A 26,726-nucleotide genomic window follows, 5' to 3' on the forward strand; every position below is an offset into this window, starting at 1 on the left:
CTTCCAGGGAGCGGGAAAGGCTGCTCGATGGAAAAAAGAGATTTCTTCCAGGAAGTAGTAAGAAATGGTATGTCCAGCAACAGTTTACCCTCGGTTCTTGTTAGGAAGAACAGCTCTCTATAGAAGTTCCCTGAGAAAGGAGTGGTGGGATTTTTTTAATATGCCTTTGATGCCAAGTACATTTTTTTCCCTATTCATGTTGCTGTCTGTCAAAAGTGTGGTAACATGGAAAGTAGCACTAGTAGTCTTTGGTCCCAACATGAGCATAAGTGGTGTTAATTTGTCATGTAATTAACTTTGTTAAAATTAAATTTATTTTCATCTGTCTGTTTTCATTTGTGCCATTTATTTTAGCAACTGCTCAACAGAATTCTTCACTGGATCATTTTAATTCCTGTGGGTTAACTAATTTGCTAGTATATTCCTTTTTAATTTGCTTCTCTTCAATAGTTGTATTCTCTCTTAATATGGAATAGAAAGATAAAATGCAGAAAGTTCTCCTTTCTGGTTCTTTCAGTTGACTCTAAGAACTGTCTGCCAGGGGGTGCTGTATGATTGGTCAGAGCTCAGTCTGTACTTCAAAGATTTAAATATATTCTTAGACTTTTCTTAGTATTTTCAATTTACTGTTTGCTTTTTAAACAAGGATTGTTGAAAATTTACAGGTTGCATAATGGTTTGTAGGGTAATAATTTGTTATGCCTGTAATAGAAACATTGGAGTTAGTGTTTGTGTTCCCAGCTTGCTGCTCCACCACGGTAAATAGGAAGGTTTGAGTATTGTCCTTGATTTGTGATACAGTGGTGCTAGAAATTTGTATTTGTTACTTCTACGTGAAAACACAATTGTTCACTTAAATATTTTCTGAATTTTCAGCCTAGCCTGAGCATACATAAGGGAATAGATATGGGTTATAAAAGCATGGAAATTTTAAGGAATTGTCTTTTCACTAAAAATGGTTTGCATTAACTTTGGGCAAGAAATGTTAGTGTAGTATAATAACCAGCCTGTCAGCTACAGGCCTGTTTAATGTGCCCAGAGCTAGAATTGCCAAGTAGAGATGTATCAATTTTACCATATTTAAAAAAAGTGCCTCAGTCTTGCATTTTGTCCTGTACGTACATTTCAGTAGGTTCAAGGACTCTATGAATAGGACAGTTCTGACTTTCTCTAGATCATTTCTAAGGGCTCTGAAAGGTGACTAAGTTCTGAAGAGCTGTGTAGAATGGGGAATACAGTTGTCTTTCATTGACTTATTCACTGTATCATTATTTAATAGAACTGTCAATATTTTTGATCAAATTTTTACTTGTATGTAGCATAATGGTAAAAGGAGTTACAGGAATGATCAGGCTGCCAAAGCGTCAGCAGGATTAGTACAAGAGATGAGTAAATGATGTGGAAGTTTTATGGCAAACAAGTGGCACGCAGATGACATCTCTGAACTTAGAGACCAACAATCTCTTTCTTTGTCTTCTACTGACCTGCTTGCTGAAAATTACTTTCGCATCTCTTTCTGTTAAGTGGTGATAGTGATGTAAAAAGCCTGTATAAAAGCTGTATTTATTGTCCAGCCATGATAATGTAGGGGATGGATCCTCTCCTAATGAATTATGAAATGCTGGTCTTGTGGTCCATTCTTGTGAGAGTATCCAGTAACACTGGAACCTTTTGAAAACAGTCTTAACTTTGAGCAAGATGTGACTGCAAGATTTTTCTTCTTCATTTATAGATAGAACATCATACTGTCAAGCACATGTTCTGATACCACATCCACTAATACCAATCTCTAATGCAGGCAAAGGGTGTTGAGCAGGAGCTGATTCTACCTCTTCTGTGCTCAGCCACTGAGCCTTCTCTGTGGCAAACCCTTACACTTGTCTTCTACAACTCTGCTGTGACCAATATTCTGCCCAGCACTCCCACTATCTAGCACAAAATGCAGTGTGTAACTGCAGAGTACCTGTGGGTAGCTCCTGGTAGTACCTTGTGCAGTTGAAGAGGGAATGTGGAGGACTGGGAAGATGTTTTCAGGTCCTTGAAGATTATTCGTTCTTAAAGAGGCAGCTCCATGCTGCATTGCAGGGACATGTGATAGATATTGCAAATGTGAGACTGAAGTCCTGAGCTTTTAATGATATTCAAGTTCCGATACGCTTCTGTTGTCAGTTTTTACACGTCTTTAATCCGGATGAGGCCCGAGCATGGCATTTAAACACTAACAGACAATCGTTTTGTAAAGCTGCGAGGGGTTTTGTTCTTTTTTTTCCTTCCTCTCCCAGCAGCTCTGAAGTAGTTTTATTTATTATAGTGTGTACATAAATGTAAAGAAAGCAAAACAGAACGGCTGGTTGTACTCTGTGGCTTCCGAGACACAGTTCATTTAAGTGAGTTTGAGTCCACGTGCTATTACTGTGTAGGGTAGTAATTGTCAGGGACTTTTATCTGAGAGCACATATTTGATTTTCATCTAAACTTTCAAATTCTTGAGCAAAATCAAAGGATGTTGTACTAAATACCTTTCTACTGATTCCAACAACAATACCCCTGGACTGTGATCCAAGAATTTTTCAAACTAAAATGCCATCTACTGTCTCTTTCTCTAGCTCCCTCTCATCCCCGGTCAATAAGCTCGCTCTCTCTTGCTTCCTCTTCTCCTTGGCCCAGGCAACATCAGGCTGACGTAGCTATATTGCATTTGTTTTAGGAAGGTGTGCTTGTCTTCAGCACTGTGTTATGTCCTTTTTCTCTTCTCAAGCTTGGAATGTGCTGTCTTGCTGGAGTAGGTGAGAGTGGGTTTTGTACTGTCATTTAGGACAAATGAAATTTCTCAGCATCCTTGCACCACAAAGTTGAGGTTTAGAAGTAATGTGAATTATGAACTTAAAGTGTATTTAGGCTTTTTCCTTCTCTGTATAGCACTTATTTTCAAAATAAGTGTTCAGTGGGTTATTTTTCCATGTTCTGGTGCATCATTAACCAAGCACATTTGAATCCCAGATTTTTTTTCAGTTCATAAAATGTTATTGTATTTTAAACTGCATAATATATTCTTTTTCAAGGACCAAACTTACAGGATGTTTTCAGAAAACTTGAATTATATCTTTCATTTGTTTAGCATGAAGCCAACTTGTTCTTCTTTCATCACTAGTAGAACAAGGTAATACAACCAGAGTACTAGCCAGTTTAACGGCATTTATCGTGGTTTTACATAGAAGATTGCAAAGGCAGGAATAAACTGAGGGCAGGCAGCTTTTCATTTGCTATTAGTCTTCGTCCCCTTATTCTGTGGGAAAAATAAAATTTAAGATTCAATACATTTTATTTTTAACTGGTCATCTGAAGTGGGGCATAAATCTATGTCAGAGGAAAAAAAGAGAAATTGTTAGGGTTTGTTTTACAAACTAGTCCTTTGTTTCACAATTCTTTGGCCACTTTGGAGACATTAGCTGTTTCATCTTGCTAAGAAAATTGGTAATCACTGATAATAATTATTTTCCTTAAATAATGAAAGGCAATTATTCATCAGTCCTTGCTAAAACAAAGTCTTCGACTTTCAGATGAAAGTTAATGCTAATAACTATTCTGAAGTTAAATGTAGCCTCAGCTCCAGAATTTCCACCCTAGGAGAAGTCTGAATAGACTTTTCCCCCCACCTCGCAGTATGGAAAGATATGACATTTCATGCTAAACTGAATAAAACATGAAAGTAATTGAATTAATGCAGTAATTCATATAAGTAACTCTGAGAGGCACAGTATTAAACCGTGCAAAAGAACTTCCCTAAAACAATCCCCCCTGCCTCACAAAAGACCCTCAGCTGTTTCTGATCAAAATTAATGTAATCTGGAAGTACAGAACCATGACTGACACCTATTATCTCTCTCTAGTGTAACAGAATAAACTTTCCAATGTGACAAATATTACAATATTTGTCACCATAGGAGCTGATGATTAGATTTTGTAGACAGTGTGATGGAGGAAGCTGGGACAGTTTGTGTGTTTTATTAGGCAAACATGCTAGCTTCCCTAACCTACACTGTTCTGTGCTTGTGCATTTAAGTGGTATATGACTAAAGTTATGGTGGTGTGTGATGCACAGGGATAGGATCATAAAGGACTGACATAAATTAGAATATGTGAGCTTCTGACTGATTTAAAAAAAAGATCTTTTTCAACATGAGGTTGATTGATTAAATATTGGAACAGAGGCCAAGAGGAGTTGTGAAATGTCCATCCTTGAAGATACTCAAAACCTTGACCAAGTTCCTATGCAGCTCTTTTGAATTGGATTTGCTTTTTCTAGGAGGTTGGACTACATGGCCTCTTAAGAGCCATTCTGACCTACGTCATTGTATGTTAATAGAAAACTTTCTTAATCTGCCTGCCTGACATGGTCAAGATATGCAAAAGATGCATGTCACTGCATCTCCTGGGGGTTTGGATATCTGATCATCCCGTAAGAGTACCCAGGAATTGAAGATGTTTCTAACAGCTGAGGACTAAGCACAATTTTCTGTTAGCCAGAATTACTGCCTTGTAGGATAGAGTCAGCCATTCTGTAAACATGGACAAGGTGGTTCATAGAATCATAGAATGATTAGGGTTGGAAAGGACCTTAAGATCATCTAGTTCCAACCCTCGCTAGCCTAATGTCGTACATAGTGTTTCTTACTGCCTAGTAAAATGTGATCTACTTTGTTAATAATGATTTCTTTTCTGCCCTGTATTTCTGAGCTTACTGGTACCACTTTGAATTGACAATGTAGAAAAGAAGTTACTGTTAACAGTTAGATCTTTCAAAGCAGATCCTCAGGTTTTTTCTTGTTTTGAAAAGACAAACAGAATCTTAAAGCACAAAGTAAACTCTGAAAATTGTTCAATTGCTTAGCCAGAGACTGAGGATTTAAGTGAATGAAACATCTCTGACCTGGATTCAGCTGTAACACGACAATCTCTCAAGCTTGGAGAATTTTTCTTATGCTGTGGAAAAAGTGGCATGATAAGTGGCAACTAGGGTATAGTTGGAGTGATGGTGCTGAGTGGCAGCACTCTGTAGCTGGCAGGGCAGCTTGGAACTAGCCCATGTGTTCTCTAGTTTTCATGTGATCTTAGTGCATGTATTTGAACTGGTGAACATGCAAAAACATGCAGAAGGTTTTAGGATACTATTAGCATTAGGTTCTGGAGTACAAGGGAAACTTGGTGTGTTCGGGTTTTTGTGTATGGGCTCCTGCAGCCCTGTGTCTTGCTTCTCTAGGTGCACCTTTTTTCTGAATTGGCAGGAGGCAATGGCAGCAGTGGATAATAGGTTTAGGCATATTTATCCACATGTCATACCTACTTTTGATGACTACCAAGGCCAGGCTTCATTCTTACCCCTGTTGTTACTTTTCCTGTAGGTGTTTGCTGTATTTACTGAAGGCATGTCATCTTACAAGTTTTCCTGGTAGAAAAAAATCTATTAAAAACAATGGGCTGGCTTATTTTGGGGTACTTCTGTTTAACAAATTCTTGATCCGTGTGAGGGTTTTCGTTTGCTCCTCCTCCTCTTCATCCTCTTAGTACTAGACTAAAACAATTCTTTGCCTGCTTTCTCCTATCAAGTGTTTGTGTTTTGCCTCTTGGACCTCATTTCAAACGTGAATGTGTTGTCCAAAGCTGCATTAATCAGCTCTGTATGCTAGAGAGTTCCTTTCTTCGTGATGGCAGATTAATACGTGTTTACAGTTTTAAGAAACTGGTATTCATTAGGTTTTTGGAGAGAAATGACAGCTTTCTCATTACTTTTAGGTTATATACTTGAATAACTGTGGTAGTTTAAGGTCTAGTTTTATGTACTTAAAAACAGGTTTAAAGGAGAGTTCAGTAGGTGATTTTGGCACCTGCGTGGGGAGCTTTCAAAGAAACATGCTCGCTTTCAAAGAAACATGCTCGCTGCCTGTGTACTTTGTGAGAATGTAAATGCAAGCTGTGTGTTCTGTTGGCTCTGCAATATTGATTTTATTCACAGACTGTTCTTGCAGCTGTTCCAGTCTTCTGAATAATAGTGATGTAGCTATATTCAGAATTTAATTTAAAATGACAGTTTTTAAGGCTTATAGATTAAATAGGAAACCTATGCTTTTTAACTTTCATTGAATTTGTGACTTACCTGTGTATTCCTCTGCCCTCCTAATAGCTTGATTTTGCATGATTAAACAATTGACAAAAGACATTTCCCTCTCCCCTCCTCCCCCCGCCCTTTTCTCTGCATTTCAAGAGGGATGTTAAAATGACCTGTGGATAATACTAAGTCAAAAATGATTTAAACTAAATCTGTCAATATCTGCAGTTTTTTCTTTCGTGAACTGAAACTTCTAAAATGGGAACATGTCATTTTGGTCTCTTAAGCATAACAAGTTGGGGTTTTTTACTCCACTTTAGAGAGCACTTCCTTTCTGAATGTTGGACTTAGATGTGGAAAATACACGTTTGTCTTTTCAAGAACTAGGTGGTCTTTAGACTGTGTTGGATTATGGAACGTAAAAATATTGCTAGACTATTGTGTGGCTTTAAATATATGGGTAAACATACACATATGCAATTAAGGTAATAAAATAGTAGCCTAATTTTATGGATATCAGAATGAGCTCACATGGTATCTATTTACTTGTCAGCAGTCAAAAACAATAATTTTAACACAAGCCACTTATTCCATTCTCTTATGTGCAGTGCTGCTTCTGTGCCAAACAGAGAGACATTTAGACCAACATAGCTTCCATATGTGTTCAGCGAGTTGTTTCTACCAGATATTTTACCCATCGCTGTTGCTGAACAATAGTAGAACTTTTTAACTTAGGAAAAAATGTAAACATGTTATACTGAAATTTAAATACTTAGTTGTTGGCATTTTTATTGATGAGTTTTGCATCAGTAAAAATGTGGGGGATGAGCCTTCCAAAATGTCAACTTATCAGTATTTGCTTAAATTAAGTAAATTGTAATTATTTAAATGCTTTTGAACTATTTTCATAGGATTTAGTTTAGCAGCTTTTAAGAGGAACAAGAGGAAGTTGGAGTTGGCTGAAAAGGTGGAAACAGATCTTATTCATCTAAAGAGAAGAAGACAATCAAATGAAAAGGTTAGTTCCTGCTTAAAACTTTCTTGTGTCATCCTAAACTTACGGCTGATTGGCACTAAATTTCGTGTTGTATATGATGAGACTAATGTAGATTTAGAAGCCACTTCTCATTGACCATGCTAATGGTATAATGACAGATATAATCATAACTTAGTGCAGTTAAAACTTTCTGCCTTGCTATTTGAAAACCAAACTGTCACTTTGTATCTTGTTTGTGCTATGAAAAATATTTTGCTCATTTTGAACTGGAAGTATGACAAATGTAAACACAACCAGATAATTATTTACTGAAACATTTTCTTCAGCTTGGGATCTCTGTCACTGTTTCCCACTTTTTAATGTTTCCTGAGCGCACTGCATTATGGAGCTGGAATTGGTGAAATTTGAAATATCAGGTAGGTAAACATGTGCATCTGTGCATGCATCTAGCATTGACATGGCCCATATTACTTGTACTACAAAACTGTTAGGATTCCCTCTGTTCTCCTCACTATTAGTTTGAATTTACAGCTTTTGTTAACATTTGAGAATATCAATCACAGCATTTGTATTTACTGTTGAATATCAAAATATACCTCACTAAATTAAATGCCTATGGATTAGTTGGGGCCTGTGGGCTTTCAGATTGGCCATTTCTCTTTGCTTTGGTAAGCTGACTGACCACTGCCTTATGTAGTTGCATATGTTGATATAAATAACATATAAATCCCAGTGAAATGGCAAAAAAATTTATTCTCTGTAGTCTGTGTAAATGCAAACCAATGATAAATTAGGCAGTTTTCTTCTGTGTTCTTAGATAAGTTTTCCCCAGCAGGGTGCTAATTTTCCTATTTTCAAGGAGATAAGACCTTCTGTTCTGTGAGGATAGAGGGGGGAGGAAGTTAGTTATTACTTTTGGAATTTTCCCTATTTACAGGACTTCACATACCTCCTTGTGAAACTAACAGTATTAAAATGTAACTTGAGGGAGGAGGGGTCTCTGTACAGTATTGATGTTCATGTAATAAGGGGCAAGTCAATGCTTGAAACATATGCCAATGCATGAGCTTACCAACCTGCAATTTGAAATTTCAAGGGCTCCAGAGTCATGTGCAGAGCTTGTGGGAGAACCCCAAAGGCCAATGGTGGTAGGTAAAGGAGGTGATCAAATAGAGCTCTACTCACCGGTAAGTAATCCAGTAACGTAACACACTGGTCTTGTCAACTTCCTATCCATGGAGGGGGGATGAAAACCAAACCAAGCTGTCAGTGTAGACTGCTTACATTATCCCCAGAGTGTGAAGTAATTGCAGCCTTCCATGAAGTTCAGTTTTTCAAAATGAAATGGAAATGAAAAATCAAATTCTACAAGAGCAAATTCTAAAAAAAACCCCAAAGTAGAATAATTGTCTCCAAGCTATTAGAAAACAGTCATTTAGCAAGGATGAGGCACCCCAAACTCCTTTGGATAAGTCATCCCAAAACTTCTACTGTCAAAGCCAAGCTCCCATGAAAGGTTTAAAAATAATTGTTTAAAAGCCATTTAAATACTTGAATAATTAAAAGTTAATCTTCTTGTCAAAGTTAAGCTTTAACTGATAAATATTTACCTATTTTTTTTTAATTTGCTGTGCTTCTCTGGAGCTTCAGACCTGTCCCTTTCAGCAGGACTCCATTAGCAGCTGGTTCATTGTCTGGTTTGCCTCACCTGCGTCAACCCTATGCTGGAGCTTGGCTTATGTGCTTCTGTTGCCTCTACTGCACAGTTGTTTTAAATTCAGGTCATTTTTTCATCTGTGAAATTTTAGAAGTTGGGAGAAGAGCAAGGTAGAAAGGATGTTAACAAAGTTGATGTTGAATGGAAATCATAACTAAAAGGCCTATGTGAAGGGATCTATTGCAGACCAAAAAGGGCTGAAGTTACTTGGAAGTTTTAGCTTTTGAGAAATTTCACCAGCTAAAATTAACCATATAGTTTTAAAAATTACTTTTCAATAAAAGTTCAATTATACCAAGCTCAAAAGAATGAGAGGCTGTTAAAATTTAATAAAGATTGCATAGAAAATACTTGGCAGTGTAACTTAATAAGGGACTTTTACTTCCCAAGTAAATGGAACTTCTCTTTGCTGTATTTTTCATTGTTTACCCGATGTGGGATTTGTAGAGGGTTACGAGACTGCACAGAGTCTGTTAATGACTTCAACAAATTGTGAAGGTGTAGAAAGTTGTAGTGACTTATATATTGATTTACATAGTTAAGAATTCATTTTTGTTTGTGTGCGAACTGAGTAAACACATTCATAGGGTGACTGTATGATGTGTTAATTCAGCCAGATACCATTCTGAAGTTCCCACTTCAAGCACCAATAAACATCAGAAGTAAAATGTTTGTTGTCTTACTGTCAGTCTGTCTTTTACCAGAGGAAATTGTCATTGAAAATAGCTTTGCAGAGTTTGGCCAAAAGCCCTATTTTTAATTTGTCTTCTGCTATTACAGACTTTTTTACAGCTCTGCTGAAGTTGTAAGAGGAGTTGTCCTCTCTCTGATTTGAATAAGTGACACTAAGAACTTCCAGTGCATGTAATTTTTTTGTATAAGTTAGTGCTTACAAGTTATTTTTTTATAGGCTAGTCATTTAATACCATAAATAACATTATTTTCTGTAAGTTTTATTAAAACTGCTTTGTTTTTTACCTAGCTTAACAGTTGTACTCAAGTACGTGTACAACAGGTTGAATTATATACATGGAATGAGCAGTTTTATATTCTTCAGCTACTGTATTGGGACAATAAGAACAAACATATTTAGAAAAGAAAAATATGTCTGTCTTTGGCCAACAGAAAAACATTATTTTCTTTGAAGTATTTTGTGTATTACAATTTTTGTCATTGATCATCTTGAATATACCATGTGAACTTTAAGCCAGTTCCAGCTTGAACTCTGAGTGAGCAAGTCAATGCATAGCATTATATATCATTCCCATTATATATGGTGAATTTTAATCACTTAGATTTTTTTCTCAAATCTAATTTTTTATGGCAGTTTAAGGGTAGTTGTAAGTGTAACAGCCAACTGTTGCAGTCCTTGTGTCAGATTGACTTATTCTTGCAGTTTGAACAGGAATTTGAATATTATGCATTTCCTTTTCCTTAAAAAAGAAATAAATTTTCTGTCCCACATCCATGCTGAAATGGTCTTTGATGATAATAATACTGTTTAGACTTCAAAAATATACTTTAAAATCCATAGAAGATGGGAAAAGAAACATAAAGACTTCCTCCCTTCCAGTTAAAGTAAAAACAAACCAACAAAACTCATCTGTGGAATACAGTATGAAATAAATTCCCTCATCCTGAACATGGAGGTCAGACAAAATGTTCTGTTTACATACCAAGCAACTATTAAACTGGAACGGGTAGGGTTGTTTATCAAGCTTCGTACCATTAGATCATAACTTTTCAAACATATGAATGTTGTACCAGTCATGCATACACTGTCAAGATTGGGTTGCTATGAGAGTACATCATGCTGTCAGTTGCCCTAGAGGAAAATGTTTCCAGAAATTGGCATCTATGAATTCGTCCCAGAGCTCACAGAATAGTGACATTTTCCCTTGACTTAGATGGATTTATAAGTATTTCTTTAAAATACTTTAATAAATAATATGCTGCTTTAAAGGTTGCCTTTTGCCTTGTTAAATGCTGCTGTAATCAACGCAAGTGCTCCATCAAGAACTCCTTAAAGCTGAGATTTTAAAAGACCAAAATATATTAATTGTTGATACATTTTTTTCTATATAGTGCTATCCACTCTCATGTTTCTCTGTTTCCACTTGAGTTGGAAAGAGCCAACATAGGACATACTAGAAGATTTATGTGTTGCCCTGTTTTGAAGGAAGTAGGAAGATACTGTAAAACCCCCATATTTTTAGGGCAATCTCCTTGATCTAATTGTCACCAAATACAAAATCCTGTTTATTCATGTGGATAGTTGGGTAATGGTATATAGATGTTAATTGCTTCAGTCTGACCCAGTTTGCATTTTGTCAATTATCATACTTGGAGACGAGATTTAATGGTTGTTACTTTTTATGGCATTTCAGAACAGTCTCAAGTCGAGAGGGAAGAAGTCCGGGTCCGGGGTGTAGTTGTCTTTCAGCAGCACTGGGTAGAGCTCTCCTAAACTGTTAGTTCCTTCCTTAAGGGTTTGTAAATAAGGACTATTGGGGGGGGGGGGGAAGGTTATGTGCAGAAGAAAGAGAAAGGGTGAGCTTTATAAAATATTTGATAGAGCTCTGCATTTGTGCAGATGAGCCTCTTCCTGCTTTGTGTGCGTGTTCCTAGCTAAGTTTGAATATTTGGTCCATGATTTCATGAAATTAACTTCCTTTCCTGTTGCAAGGTGCTAATTAAGTAATGTGAGGTCTTAGTTTTCACATTGACTTTCAGTTGTTTCCATGTAAAATATTAACTACATCATAGATGATTTTTAGGTTACAATACTATATTGTTAAAACCCCCAAACTGCTTTTGCAGCGGATATGTTAGTATAAATTACTAGCTGAAGTCAGATGTGGAAGTTGTTCACCAAATAGTAATCAAGTTTCCTTTGGAATTTGCAATTTTTTTTAAACGTAAGATGATAAATTAATGAATCATAGAATCATAGAATGTTTTGGGTTGGAAAAGACCTTAAGATCATCTAGTTCCAACCCCCCTGCCATGGGCAGGGACACCTTGCATTAAACCATGTCACCCAAGACTCCATCCAGCCTGGCCTTGAACACTGCCAGGGATGGAGCATTCACAACTTCCTTGGGCAACCCATTCCAGTGCCTCCCCACCCTCACTGTAAAGAACTTCTTCCTTTTATCTAACCTAAACTTTCCCTGTTTAAGTTTGAACCCATTACCCCTTCTCCTATCACTACAGTCCCTAATGAAGAGTCCCTCCCCAGCATCCTTGTAGGCCTCCTTCAGACACTGGAAGCTGCTCTGAGGTCTCCACGCAGCTTCTCTTCTCCAGGCTGAACAGCCCCAACTTTCTTAGCCTCTTTCTTAGAATCAAATGCATAAAAGTAATGGCAAGCAAGCTGGATCTTGTTTAGTCCGTATTGGACCCATATAGAATTTGGACTTACTTTAGACTGCGTGAGTTGTACAATTGTACTGTTTAAGTATTTCTTCGAATTGTGTTGATGCTAGCTTGATGAAATGGTTTGAAGAGATGAAATGTGTGATGTTGAAAGTCTTACCAGCTGCATTCTTCCTGGAACTCCTCAGGCACATAATGCCTTTTTGTATGGAGAAGTCAAGTTTTTCCTTTGTAAAATTGTGATGAGCTCTTCATTTACTGGTTCAGAAATTGTAGGGTTGTCAGTTCAGTTTACAAATGTAGAAGACTTTTGGTACTGAACTACAGAATTGTTTCATGGTGTCACTTCTAAATGTGTCAGTAATGTTGAAATGAGAGGAAATGTAAAAATAGGTCTACAAAGATCTGACAACATATTTTTCCCATTGGATATGGAATAGAACTGGTCCTTGCTGGTTTTCAGTTTGTTGAGTAAGAATATATGCAGCATCAGCAGTGATTCTTTTTCTGATTACGAACACGCACCATTTTCTCCCCCCAACTTTTATTATTGAAAAGGAAAATACGGAATTCTTTTGCTTTGGTGATACAGGTTTCCTTCAGAAGGTTGTGTGGGCCAGGTTAAAAAAAAATGCTTCCCTTGGTAAAGGTTTCCAGCCTCCTAAATTACAGCATCCAAAAATAAAATAAGCCAGAGCAAGCAAACTATACCACTGAATTGACAGTAAGTACTGATAGGAAATAGTTCTTTTAGAAGAAATAATGGTGAAGAAAATTTCCATGCAACATACACTTGTAAATGTTTGTGGGGTTTTTTTGATTAAAATATCTTTTAGAAAGAGAAATTAGTAATATAGCTACTGAAGGCAAATATTTTATGCGTGTCAGAGAAGTGGAAGTGGAAGATGGATGGCAGATTGAGCAAATAGTTTTACAGATGCTGCAAAGAAGGCTGCAAGCATTTTTTTCTTTGCTGTCAGATGATATGAAAAACATACTGATTCATTCTAAGCCTCATCCTTCTAAAATGTATTCCTGTTCATTACGGGAGCTCCAAGTGTTTGATTTAATATGAATTAAGATTAAACAGGTGGCCTTAATTCTGGCATTTCCTAACTTTGATGGGCTTGATTTTCATATCTGTAGTTGTCTATTAATCAAGTTTTTTTTGTTGTGGGTATAGTTTCCTTTGGTAAAAGGGGGCAGGGGATGGGCAACAAAACCTGCATCGCATTAGTAGTTCTTCTCTATATAGAAATCACAGCAGCTTGCTGAGAATATCAGAATTTTCTCCTTACATGGTAGGCTGCTTCTTGTGGATTCTGTTTTTCTTACATAGCTTTAACGATCAGGGTCTCTGAAAATGCCATATCGAAGCGTTTGAAAAAGGCCTTTTGATACAACATCTTTGGAATAAGTAGCTGAATAATTTCTTAGTGGGCAAGTGGCCACCACTAACAAAACAGCATTTTTGGCGCTTTTGTGAGTAAAGGCAGGTAATCTAATTATTGGATGAGTTCTGAGGTATTTATTACCTTCTTGTTTCCAGAGAAGTTTTCTTCGGGTCCTGTCTGAGGCAAAAGAGCATTTTGGGAAGATTAATGGCAGCGCAATATGCATGATAACAAATCCATTTTGTTGATAGGCCTGTCAGTTGGTTTTGTGCACGTAACTTTGCACAGTCCCAAGAAGTATAACCTGACTTCAATATACTATTTTTACTGGTTGTTTCTGTTTGTGTGTCCTGCAGGAGAATGACTCAGGAACATTGGATACAGTTGGTGCAGTTGTTGTGGACCAAGAAGGAAATGTTGCTGCTGCTGTCTCCAGTGGAGGTTTAGCACTAAAGCATCCTGGAAGAGTTGGTCAGGTGACTAAAAGTTTTCAGTTGGTATTAAGAGCTGAGGGAGCAAACTGATATTCTCCCTTCCTTCCCATTAAACTCTGCAGGCATTATCACTGCACTGGAATGCAAGTTTTGTTTTCAGTGTCCTCCATCACTGTTATAAAACATTGATAGGTAAGAAGTGCTATAGTTAGTTACCTTTTGTCAGAGCTATTAATAAGTTAATTTCTTAGGCTTACCCAAGAAATATGTTTTCTTATTACCACTAATAGTCTCTTAAATATTAAGAGTGTTTTTTAAATAAAAATTTTCATCAATATTTAGGAAAGCTGTCCTAATTAATTTTTAAATGATCTTGTGAATTAGTAGAAGTGACAGAGGTATTGAAAGAACACATCAGGTAGAGGCATTCTTTGTTATTAGGTAAAGGAATTTTGAGGTGCATCAGAAATGTCATACTCCATGGGTGTACAGCTGTATTCTTGGTTGACTTTTGCCACTGTCCTAAAAGCAGTTTGGAAATGCAGTTAAGATTTTCTTTAGGAATAGCAGAGTGAAAACGACTTTTATGTAATCAGGAACAGCTGGAATTATTGTGTCTTTTGATACATGTACCCTCATTTTCTGTAAAGTTAGATTAGAATACCATACATCTGTGGTAATCACTCAGTTCTGAAAAATAGTGAAAGATGGATTGGAATTGACTGTTATGATTTTCTTATTTATTTTTTCTATTAATACTTGGATTTTTCTTGGAGGTTTTTTTTTGTTGTTGGTTTGGTGTTTTTTGTTGGGTTGGGATTTTTGGGTTTAGGTTTGTTTGGTTTTTTTGGGGTTTGCTGTATTTTTTATTTTTTTTTTTAGGGAAGGGAGCAAACAAAAAACCTTGAATACTTAAATTTATGAAAGATGCACTTCTTTCCTTAGGCAGCTCTTTATGGTTGTGGCTGCTGGGCTGAAAATACAGGAGCTCATACCCCTTACTCCACTGCTGTGAGTACTTCAGGTATTTACTACTTTTATAAATATTTCAAAAAGTTGCTATCTTTCTCTGTAATTAGTTTACAATTTCCAACTAAGGTATTTTTATGAATGGTGAATTAAAATATAAACATTATTTCCAGACTACATTATACGTTTGTATAATTTCTTTACATATAAATATATGTAGCTGTCAGTACTGTCTTTAAATCCGTGATTTAATCCTTGTTGGTTGCTTATTTTGGTCTTTTTACTTCATTAATAGCCACGTGAGTTTTCATCTTGTATTGCACTGAAAGATTGTACTGCATTTGTTATGTATTAACAAATAATATTACATATTATGTACTGCATTCGTTAGGTATTAACAAATAATATTACATATTATCTATATGTTCTCCTGTGAAGAAGTGCTGTTACAAGCCTAATACTGTGTTAAACACAGAATGGCTCTGTGACTGGAAGCCTTCTGTCCTTGAACATAAGAGGATCCCTTGGATTCAAAAATGCTACAACATTTTTCCCTCCAAAATATTTAATGACTACTTGTAAATATACGGTTTGGACCACTGCTTAATAGTCAGAGTTAACAGTATTCGGTATAGGGAGAGGTGAAAATAATTTGCAGAGTTCAGGTTTAGGTAATGAAAATTATATCTCAAGTATTTAAGAGTTAGAGTCCTGTTTCAGAAATAGTGGGAGGAGCAAAGTAACAGGGTGTAGAACTAAAATTTGGCAGAAGCTGATGAGCATCAGAAATAGCCTGTGTTGCTTTTGAAGTCCTATACCTGTCTAATTTCCCCTATGTTTAAGTCTGTCTCACACTGTTGAAAACTTGTGTAGATGCTCACCCTTAAGTTCAGTGTTAGTAACAGCAAAGGTCTTTTTTAGTACTTATGCAAAAGAAAGTTCTACAGAATGCAGAAGTGTTGGAGATCTTTCTACTCAAGGAACACCATATTAGTTTTAGTTTAAAAAATGCTTACCTATGTAAGCCAATATACTTAAATATTGCTGTATTGATACTGAGTAGAATAATAATAACATAATAATACTGAGTAGAAGTCCAATATTAGAGATTGTTTGTGGAAAAGCTGAGGGCACCTTGATTTAATCTTTTATGACTGTTCTTTACAAAGTCAGCTGGATTTGAAGTCTATGCAAGTACCAGGAAGCACCCCAATACACTTAAAGGAGATGTCTGGGTTTAATGATGGTCTTAAATAGAAATCTCCTTTCTTTTTGCTGCTACCCATTTTATATAGTGTAATAACATTATACTATTTATAACTATTGCATATATATATTTGTGTATGTTACTTTGGTTCAAATCCTCTAGCTTCCATGGCATTACATTGATACCAATCCCAGTTAATTGGAATAGGCTGCTGGCGGTCTATGAAGTGTGGCCATCTGTTTATTCAGTGATTTGAAATTCAGACTCGCGGTGTTTAATTAAACTCTTGTTTCTGGTTTTCCTTTAAAGTGTGTGTGTGAGAGAGGGAGAGAGTGCGAGATAGAAATGTTTACAGGAAGCGAGAACTCTTCTGTAATCAATACCATTCTTTTTTCCATTTTCAGAAGCTCATAATGTTTTATTTTATAATGTAATTTATGTTTAGTGCAGTTTTAAAATATATTGATGCCTGACTTTTGTTTAAAATATGAGCATCCAACAATGTGAGCCATGAAGTTAATTAAGGGGTAGAGGGATGGAAAAATTAAATTATTGGAAAGGTTGAAAGAATGAAACTTACAACTTGGCTGGATGACAACAGGAGATGGGAATGGGGGCATAAACATCTGCAAATGTTCAAAAGGTAAAATTGCCAAGGCTAAGCAAGAAAGTAATATGTTAACATATATCATTGTTGGCTGAGATCTTTAGAAAATAAAGGTACTGCCTAAAATTTGGAAAGCTCTAAGAGAACATACATGTTGTCACTTGGTGTACCTAAATTCAGACTAGACTATATCTGTAATAGTGATTATACCCTGTTCTTGCAGGTTTCTGAACTGGTTTTGTGTGTAGACATCTATTTAAAAAGCCAGCAACAAATGAAACTTGCATGTCACACATAAATAAAAACTCTGTGTGCATGCATATTCATTTTATGTCTCATTTTACATACAGGCTTATATTCTATGTAAAAGCATTTAAGATATGTACATAAAATAACTGAAATTTAAAGTCAGTTTAGGTTTCTGTGGTTTTCACAGTATAATATTTTATTGTTTTAATTTCACGTCTCTTTAATTTGTCTTTAAGTGGTAAATTTGGCTCAAATTTATCCTAACATTTTTTACAGGGAATATTTTCTGTTCTATGGCAGGGGAAAAAAAAAGGAAGAAAATTCGGCTGTGGTTGCTGTGTGTATTGAGTACTGTGAATGTAGACTTAGTATTTATGGTTAAATGACTTCGCAGAGCAGCTGATTCATCAAAGAACATTTAGGACTAAAAAAACCCCAAACTTGAATGAAGAGAAAAGTTTAACTCTGATTCCCGTAAAGCTTTATTGAAATTATACTCAAAATCATTAAGTATTAATATATGTTAAACCAAATTATTTTAACCTAGTGATCTTTGGGAAAAAACAGGTTTCACATTTGTTTTGGTTTAGACTTCATAACTTTTTTTAGTGACAGCTAAAAATTCAAGTCTTGAGAATTGTTATATCAGGCTCTATATTCAGTCTTGAAAAAGGATATTCTTTGGCAATAATTTTCTATCAGCAATTTTTAAGGGCCAGGTTTTGTAAACCATTTTGATTGCATACTTAGGAAATTGCTCATGTCTTTGGGATTTGGAGGCTTTGATCAGCAAGAGGTGGAAAAGGGGGAGAACCTCTGCTGTGGGGAAAGGAGAGTTTGGAATAGTAGTTCACAGTATACAGAATAGAAACTCTTGCACCTTGAAATCCGTGCAGAATTAGCAGGAACGTAAGAATGACACTCTGGGTCAAACCAGAGCTCCAGGTAGTTTGGTGTCCTGTTTCAGATAGAGGGTGTTTGCAGATTTCCAAGGAAAAACACAGGACCAGGAAAAGCGCTTCCATTGTGTTGTCCAAGCTTCTAGCAATTTGTGATATTGGGACTTTGTAAGCTGGAAATATCTTTAATAGTTCAGGATGACTTTCTCAAGATTTCTCATTTCTTCTTGTACTTAGAAGACCAGTTATTTAAGTTTTGCTTGGAATGTTTTTCATTTTGTGTGGTTTACCTTTGTAGAAGCTTTCTTGGAGAAGGAAAAGTGTTAGTTTAAATGCCACAGTTACACAGTAGGTTTAATTCTTGCATTTTTATTAATTTTGTTCTAAAATCCTTCTATTTAAGCTTCAATTTGAGACACATCTTTCAATACCTTCCTCACTAAAAAAAAAAAAGGGGGTGGAGGCATCACCATAAAGTACTTTATTAAAAGTACTTCCAAATTCATGTAGCTTTCTTCCAATGGTCATTTCTCATTTGAAGGCATGCTTTTACATCTTCTGCAGTCCCTGCAGATGCTGGCAGGCTTCCTGCTTTTGCCTGTTCAGGGAGGATTTGGTATTAATTCTTATGCCTTTAGCAAGTTGTGTCTCAAATGTTCTTGACCATTTTTATTGTGATTTTATATAGAATGTGCCAGTGGTGGTGGTTCTGAACTTATTTGGTTATGACTTCAACTTCTTAAACAGTATTTTCTTACCTCTAACAGTCTGTTGGCCTTGTTGTTTAGCCACACTGTCTGTGATTTTATTTTTTGGGGATTTTCAAAAGTTACTTCGTGGTTTATAAAATAGAGGCTATCGAAAAATTCATATTTTATGGCTATAGTTTGACAAGGGGTAGGACAACTGAAAACAAAAGCTGAAGAATTTCTAAAGACAGGCTGGGGGAGATGGTGGAGCTCAGGAATGACTGAGTGTAAAGGGCCTTAAATTCCAGGTTTATTCTGTAACTCTCAGTCTAAAATTCAGGGGGTTGTGTCAGTTTTTGGAGACATTTCAATGTATGAACTCTGAAGTTTTTTTGTTTGGTTGATTTTCTTAAATATGGTTGAGATAATTCATTTGAACTGAAGGATAAACATTACAGAAATTCTGCAGGTATCTCAAAACCAGTGTTAAAATTCAAGAAATTCAGAGAATGTTGCAGTTGCAGGCATAGCTAAGATGCCTGGGCAACCTTAACTGGTTTACATTACATTACAATTAACATTACATTTAACAACGTAATGCAAATGCCATTCCCTGCAAGAATGATGGTAGAGACTGAGTGAGATCTTGTTAAATGAGATGAACATTACCAGTGGCCTCTATTTAGTGTAAATGTAAGTAACAGCTAAACTTATTTTTGCTCAAAATAGTAGAAGCCAATTTGGTCTTTACAAGCTCATGCACGCACGTGTGCACACATTTGCACACGCACAGAGACACAAATGGAACAGCCTCCCCTTTAAGTACCTCCCCCCAAAAAAGAGGCCAAAACCACACTCGTGAGGCCACTTGAAACTCTTTAGTGAATGGTTTTTGTTGGTATATGAATGTAAACACAGGAAGATGGGTATTATTTGGAGGGAAAACATTGTGAACAAAACCCGACCGCAGGAGAAACAATAGTCTGATTTTTGGCTGTACTTTAAGAAAACATTTCCTAGTTTTTCCTGAACATAATAGGAATCAAAAAGTTTGTGTGTATTCATCCAATTCAAAATAATATAATCTGTGACATTGAATCTCCTCCCCTGTTGGAATATCCATGATAATTGTGAATATTTGTCTACTAGCCCTACCAAAAGTAATACTACCGAGGAAAGAGGCAGGCTGTGTTTTTTATGGGAGATAAGTTGAAAAGTGTTAATTCTCTTTGGATACACAGAACCTTAAATATAAAATATAAAGATACATACAAAATCTATAGTAACAGCTAATGCAGGAGGCTTTGAAAATGCAACTCTAAGTGGCATTTTTGAGTAGAAGTGTAGACACTGAGAATAATGTGTTGCATTCCTTTTTGCATCTTAACAACAGTAGGTAGTAGAAAGCATACTTACTCATTCTTCATGCTTGGGTGGTGTGTTTTGTGTATGTGTGTCAGCCATCGAAGCCAGCAAACCTTTCAATACTGCGTTTCTGAAGATGGACAGAAGGTCTTACATTATTTACGAAATGCAGAAATGCTGTAACACAAAGCTGCAAAGTCTCCAGCTTCCACTAGAATCCATTTGAGGAGAATATTTGATACAAGGCACAGTGATCAGATGTCCTGGGGAGAATTTAAATGGGACCTAATTATGGTTTACAATCCTAAAGAAAACCAGTAGCCTCTGTTAATCTATTGAGCTTTTTTAGACAAATTAAGCATGTTGACAAATATAATTGGACTTTAGGACTGAGCCCCAAATTGTGTTTTGTTAAGAAAATAGCAGGGACATCAGACTTATGGACTCAAACTGAGGTGCAGTTGAGAATTCAGTCTGGGGAAGGTCTTTCAGTGATGTTTCTTGCTCTTCTCCCCTCCCTAGAGTCTGCTCCTGACTGAAAATTAGATACAGATAACAACAGTGTTTTAGGAATACATGCACAGACTGTGTTTTCTGTGTAATTAAGCAGAATGTACCTGACTTCCTTAACAACTTTCTGTGTTATTGAATTCACCAGGATCCTAAAGGACTGGCTGTTAAGGTTCTGGTCAAAAGCAGTGGCTTCTGTTCTCATAAAGGTGTTTTAGTATCAAAATACTCTAAAATCTGGGTATACATAGATATACAATGCATCATTCCCTGAAATGGAAAATAGCACATTTTGTATTGTGGCGAATCACAGAATTGCTTAGCTTGAAGGAACCTCTGGAGATCTTCTAGTCCAGCCCCCTGCTCAAGGAGAGTTCTCTTGTTTTTCAAAATCCTTATCCATAAGGAAATAAGTGAATAAGGAAATTCATTCTTCCTCCCCCTGCCTTTTCTTGCTCAGATTTTTTGTTCATATCTGTTCTTCTTTCCAGTCCATTGTGTGCCTCACAGATGCTTTTGCTAGCAAAATGGAACAGGTAATGTGAAATGGGAAATGACACCTATGGACACCTGACTTGTGCTTGTTAAATTCTCAGCCAGCATTTTGGTCTCTCCTTATGGAAGCCACTGAACTGTAGATTCTTACTTGAAAAGTCATTTTCAATAAGAATGACAGTGATGTGCAAATCTGTAGGCTATACATTTTTCAAGGAAGCTTTAATGCTGGTAAATTGGCTTGTGATGTAGGAGTTTGGCTTTGTGATCCCTGTGCATGGAGGATAGTGGTGGCTGCACTGGGATCCAGTGACTGCTGATCCCCAGGCAGCTGCCATTTGTCTGTCTGGCCTGCGTCCATCTCAGTCTGTGCTCCAAACATTAAGTGGTCTTTCACATGCAAATCTTGCATCCTGTATAGGTTTGAGCTAAACTATGTGAGATTGATATGATGATACAGTTAATCCCTTTGTAGAAAAATGTATTATCTCACAGAAACAGTCTGATCCTGTAAGATTTTGGGAATAATAGGTAATTTAATGTATCACAGATGAAGCAGCTGCATATGGAGAAGAGTTATGTCATTGTTACAGTGAACCAGAGGGTAGAGAAAGAAAGAAGTCTATCTCCAGACAGATCAGTATTTACCTCTGAAGTGAATGCTTCTGTCAAGAGTTCAGCCTTTGCATCCAGATGCTGTTTGGAGGCTTCAGTGCTGTAGCATGTGGTGTCTGAACTAACTCACTACCACCACAAGGCTGTGTGAAGAGAGAGGAAGCAACAGGCAGAGATGATTTGTGGGAATGGTAGCATTAAGAAGCAGTCAATTAAACACAGTACTGCAGTGTTCAAAGCTGAGGGTTTTGTCCACAAAATAATCAGAACAGTGGTTTGAATTGCCTTTGGAAGAGTTGTTTTGAAGCAGAACTGGATGGGTGCAACAATCAAAGAGTGCTTATTGCCTCTCGAAATTTTAATTAGGCTTAATGTGATAATCTGTTGTAAGCATGAAGTTGCATGGGCTTTTTGGAAGTGGCAGTCTCCTGCAGAAGACCCACCTCTCACAGAGCGACGTGTTCATAACCTGGGGCAGCAGCCAGATGTGTAGCATTGTCTTCTCCTCTGAACACTTTTACTTCGGTTCCTGTTTGCCATGTCTTGCCCAAATGGCTTGAAATGGGTGCAAGAATATAAAGTGTTATGGAGACAGCAGCAAACTGAGCTCTTTTTTGATGTCTTAAGCATTCTTCTGTGATAGGGAGAAAATAGTTAGGTGCATTTAGTTACCTAATACAAAATCTACCATTTTCTTTCCTTTCCTGTAAGTTTTATATGACAAAAGTGATGTAGTTTGGAAAGGGGTGGTATGTTTACAAAGAGATCAAGCAACAAAGCTTCTGATGAAGGCCTAAGCAAAAAAAAAGTTTGCTTTTTCCTTTTCAGTATAACTGAAATTAGTCTTTTAAAATATATTCAATGTAAAGAAGAATGTAAAACACATCCTCTTTAATGGAACTACGTTTTTTCTTCATTTTAACCTCTCTTGAAGGTATATCTGAAGTTCTTCTTGTTCATGATAATTAAAACAAATAGCTTTTTTAAAAAAGTTAGTTATCTGGCATTTCCCGCTATTTAGAAGTGAAGGGTTCATTCATTTGGCATATTTTTAACTCTTTAGCCTTTTTTCCCCCTTGTCTGTAAAATTGCAGAAAAGCTGGATGAGTAGTTTTTCGGAGTGATTTTAGTTTATTTTGCCCACATTTGAAAGCTTAAAGCTATAGAAGGTGTTTTCCCACCTTTTCTTAGAGAAGATACTTTAGAAGAGTTTGGATGTTGAATTTGGGTTTTGTTATCTTTGAAACCTACCCAAATTTACTGAAGCTACAGCCTTTTGGAAGATTTCCATTTGCATATTCTTAGTAGGTGTTCATTACTTTGGAAGTTAAATCATCTAAGAATTTTCTGTCTGCAACAAGAATGTGCTCCATTGATCCCTCTAGGATCAATGCTTTAGGAATTGGACAGGACTTTGTTTGCAGGTGTTCTTCCTGGCAGCAGGTCAGTAAGTTAAAAAATTCCCTTGCTAGTACGCAGGCAAGATGCAGCAGCTGATAGGAGCACAGAAAGCTGATAGTTATGCAACTTTAATTTAGTACTGCAACGCATTCTGCTGGACTCTAGCATTTTATGTCTTTTCAGAATTACACTTGAAATTTTTATTTCAATATGTAACTAAATTTATTGGTATCTCACCAGCCAGGTATTTTTACTGTACTGTATTTTGTTTTATAAAATCATTGGCTTGCAAGTTTTTAGTCAGCTCTTTCTAGAGATGCTGGTAATGACAACCAGAGCTCACTAAAATACAGTTTTCACTGTGTTCCCATTAGGCATAACCAGAAGTTACTCAGGAAATAAGGCAGAAATAGTCGGTTTTTAACCTGTTAACTGACACTTCTAGGTTCTATTATTTAACTGAAAGTAACAACATCAAAGTTGAAACAACAAGATGAGATTCAGGCTCTGCTGTATGGAATAGATAATAAACTATAGATAACCTGTAACTTCTATCTTAAGCTTCTGAAAAGAGTCATACTTTGGCAGTGGGGTAAACCAGATTAATTTTTCCATTCTCGAATGAATGTGAATAATGCAAGTTTCCATTTTGTACTCCTTTAAAACAAGTTCCAACACTTTTGTGTTGAGGTACTGTATGTTTCAATAGCTAGACAGGCCCCAGCAGCTTGTCAAAGCTCCATAAGCTCTCTGCTTATGGCTTGCAGAAAGCAAGCTAGATTTTTATTTCTCCTTCCATTCAACAGGAGTCTCTTTCATGTCTGAAAATTGAAAACGCGTGTTTTTCAGTGTGGTGCATGGATGTGTGTGTGCCCTCTGGCACACCTGCTTCTAATTTCCTGACTTGAAAGCATCTCCCATCAAAAGCAGCAGAAAAACAATTTCTTTCTGACACGCTGCTCGGAGGCCCTTGCTTTGCAGAAGGCCTTCCCTTCGTTCGCCATCTTGGTTCCATTGGTTGAACATTATAAGATGCAGAGCACGCGTTGTATGAGATGCTCAGCTTATATTGTGCTGGGATCTTTCCTCTCTTGTTGTGGTTATTTCAAGCATTAGAAATCTACTTGAGAAGTCACTGTGCTGAGGGAAAAACAGTAATTTAATCCTTAGTTTCTTGCAGGAAGCTCAAATTAAGGACCAAAGTCTATAGCAAGTTAAGGTTTGTATAACCTATGAATTAAGTAGAGTATTAGTTACTGTTTGGTGCAGAAGTTTAGATTAAAATTTAAATATTACAGCTCAGATTTCTTACCTTTTCTTCAAAATAATATGCAGTGTAAAATACTATCCAATATAATAGCTGAAAATTAGAGATGTTAATGATCTTAAAAAAACCAAACAAAGCTGCAAAAAGCCCCATGTAACATGGTTGTTGTGAAAGTTGTGCATAGGCTAACTAGCAAATTACTACAGAATAGAGCTTTTAACTATTCAAGATCACTTAAGAAGGAAAAATACAAAATTTTAAGCTCTGTCTTCAGTGTTACTGGCTTGTCTGTTTTCTCAGTTCAGCAGGTGACACGTTCATAGACAGCATCTGGATTGTCTCCATAGCTACCGTGCTGCAGCATGGACCTATCCAGTGGTACACTATTGAATTACATTGGTTTCATTTACTGTCAAGCCAAACAAAACAAAATGTTTGAAAATATTTAGAGCTTAAAAAACATTATATGTGTACAGATAAACAATACTTGAAATGCAGACTGGGCCTGGCTTTACAGCATAATGGCTAGTGGTTCATATGCTCATAAAACTTGACTTTGCTAAGCTTTGTTCATTGCTAATATGACCAGGTATACATCAAATCTATGCCTCTCCAATTTAGAGACAAGGATGTTGTGTGGGGCAGTGTCAAATGCTTTGCACAGGTTTAGGTAGATGACATCGGTTGCTCTTCCTTTATCCACCAACGCCATAGCCCCATCATAGAAGGCCACCAAATTTGTCAGGCACAATGTATCTAAATAGATGATTCATTTCCTGTACAATCTATGTTCACTTTGACAGTAGAGATCCTGGAGGAGAGCATCTAATTAGCCCTGCAAACATGGACAACAGTAGTATTTTTGTCAGCGGAGGGTTTATGAGCCGGCAACATGGTGTTTGCATAGTATTACTGTTAGGGAAATAATGTGTTTGCTATAGGAAACAGTTAGAGAGAAGCACTAATTGAACCCAGTACATTTTTCCAGATAGTCATCTCCATTTGAGTCATTCCTCTGCAAAGGCTTATGGAAGATCTGGTCTGTCATTGTAAAGTGTTTGTCTCTGAGATATGAGCTTCAGGTTACTGAAGAAGTCATCATCTTAACTGGTGAAAGATAATAAATTGTTTTAAACTCTGTTCACAGGAAGTTTACTAAAACTTTTTGTTTGAGACTTTCATGCAGAAATGAAAAATTGTTATTATTTAGTAGAAAAAACCACAAAGTATAATAAAACATACAGTTAAATGTACTATAATGTGAGATAGTTAAGCAAATGAACTAAATTTACATTTTCATCAGCTCACGTGCATGATTTGGTAATGTGTTAAGTAGCTGTGACTGTACTTGCTGTTTCGGGTCATGTTAATACAAGTTTTTTGGAAGTTGACTAATGCTGGCGGTTAGATTACAAGTGAATGGAACTAGAAACTTGAGCCCACAACTTTATATTGTACGTTATAAATCAGTTTTCAATGGCTGTAATTCTGTGTACATTTATTTTATGTCTAGCTCTAGTGTTATCTGCAGTGTTTTCCCAGTTTGAGACTGTAGAGACATATAGGTCTGCTAAACCTGCAAGACCATTCACACTCCAGTGTTTGGTTCTAACTTGAGATAATAAGGACAATTCTATTGGAATAATTGGAGTGATTCTTTTTCTGATCAGAGTATGTGAATCACTGCTTAGCTATTTTTCTTGTTCAAAAATAGATGTTCCTACATCAAAAACTGCAATAACCAATTTTTCTTTTCAAAATGGGGGGTTATTTTCCTTAGTTATCTGTCCCTGCAGATTGCTGGCATGTGATGTGTTGAAAGATTCTTTTACGTACACTGCCTACAGCAGTCTATACATATGCTGCCTTATAGGTTGACATAAATATGACAGAAAGAAATGACTTTGTCTGTGGGGATGTAGAGATGTGTGATGTGTTAGTAGAATTGCAGGGCTGCTTTCCTTGTGGTTGATCCTGGATCACATCAGTGGGCTGCAGCTGTTCTTAAGCCATATTAAATTTTCTCTCTCTTAATTTTTTTTTGTAGCAGACTTGATGTTATGGGAACTCTTCAATAAAGTCGTTGTCTTGGGGGGAAAATAACGTTATACATCATGCTAAAAAATGGCTATTGTCATTTTGACACCAATTTATTAGGAATTACTCCAAAGTTGTGAAGTAGTAACATCTGGTTTTATTACTCGATGCATAGGAAATGCATAGGCTCACTCTGATTTTTGTGTCTCATTTGCCTGATTCACATTCTAAGTCCCATGATTCTTACCACTCAGGGTTATATTTAAACATATTTAAAGGTGTTAACAGGTTCTTTTTGAGAAAAAAGTCAACTTCTTAGTTTTTGCTGGAGCATTATTTAGTTTTGTTCATCACAGCAAAACTTCATAATGATTCAGTTTTCTTAGTTTA

General features: G+C 36.5%; 1 protein-coding gene across 5 annotated transcripts in view; it reads left to right on the forward strand.

Moving 5' to 3' along the window:
- The window catches only part of TASP1 (taspase 1), an 85,659-nt gene that overhangs the window by 29,058 nt on the left and 29,875 nt on the right, over positions 1–26,726 (forward strand). For all 5 annotated transcript variants that reach the window (XM_030489110.1, XM_030489109.1, XM_030489107.1 and 2 more), the window contains exons 8-10: positions 7,018–7,124; positions 13,949–14,068; positions 14,972–15,050. In XM_030489110.1, coding sequence (XP_030344970.1) covers positions 7,018–7,124; positions 13,949–14,068; positions 14,972–15,050 — 306 coding nt within the window. The remainder of the gene's footprint in view (positions 1–7,017; positions 7,125–13,948; positions 14,069–14,971; positions 15,051–26,726) is intronic.

Source organism: Strigops habroptila, chromosome 6 (assembly GCF_004027225.2).
Source record: "Strigops habroptila isolate Jane chromosome 6, bStrHab1.2.pri, whole genome shotgun sequence".
Classification (NCBI taxonomy): Eukaryota; Metazoa; Chordata; class Aves; order Psittaciformes; family Psittacidae; genus Strigops; species Strigops habroptila.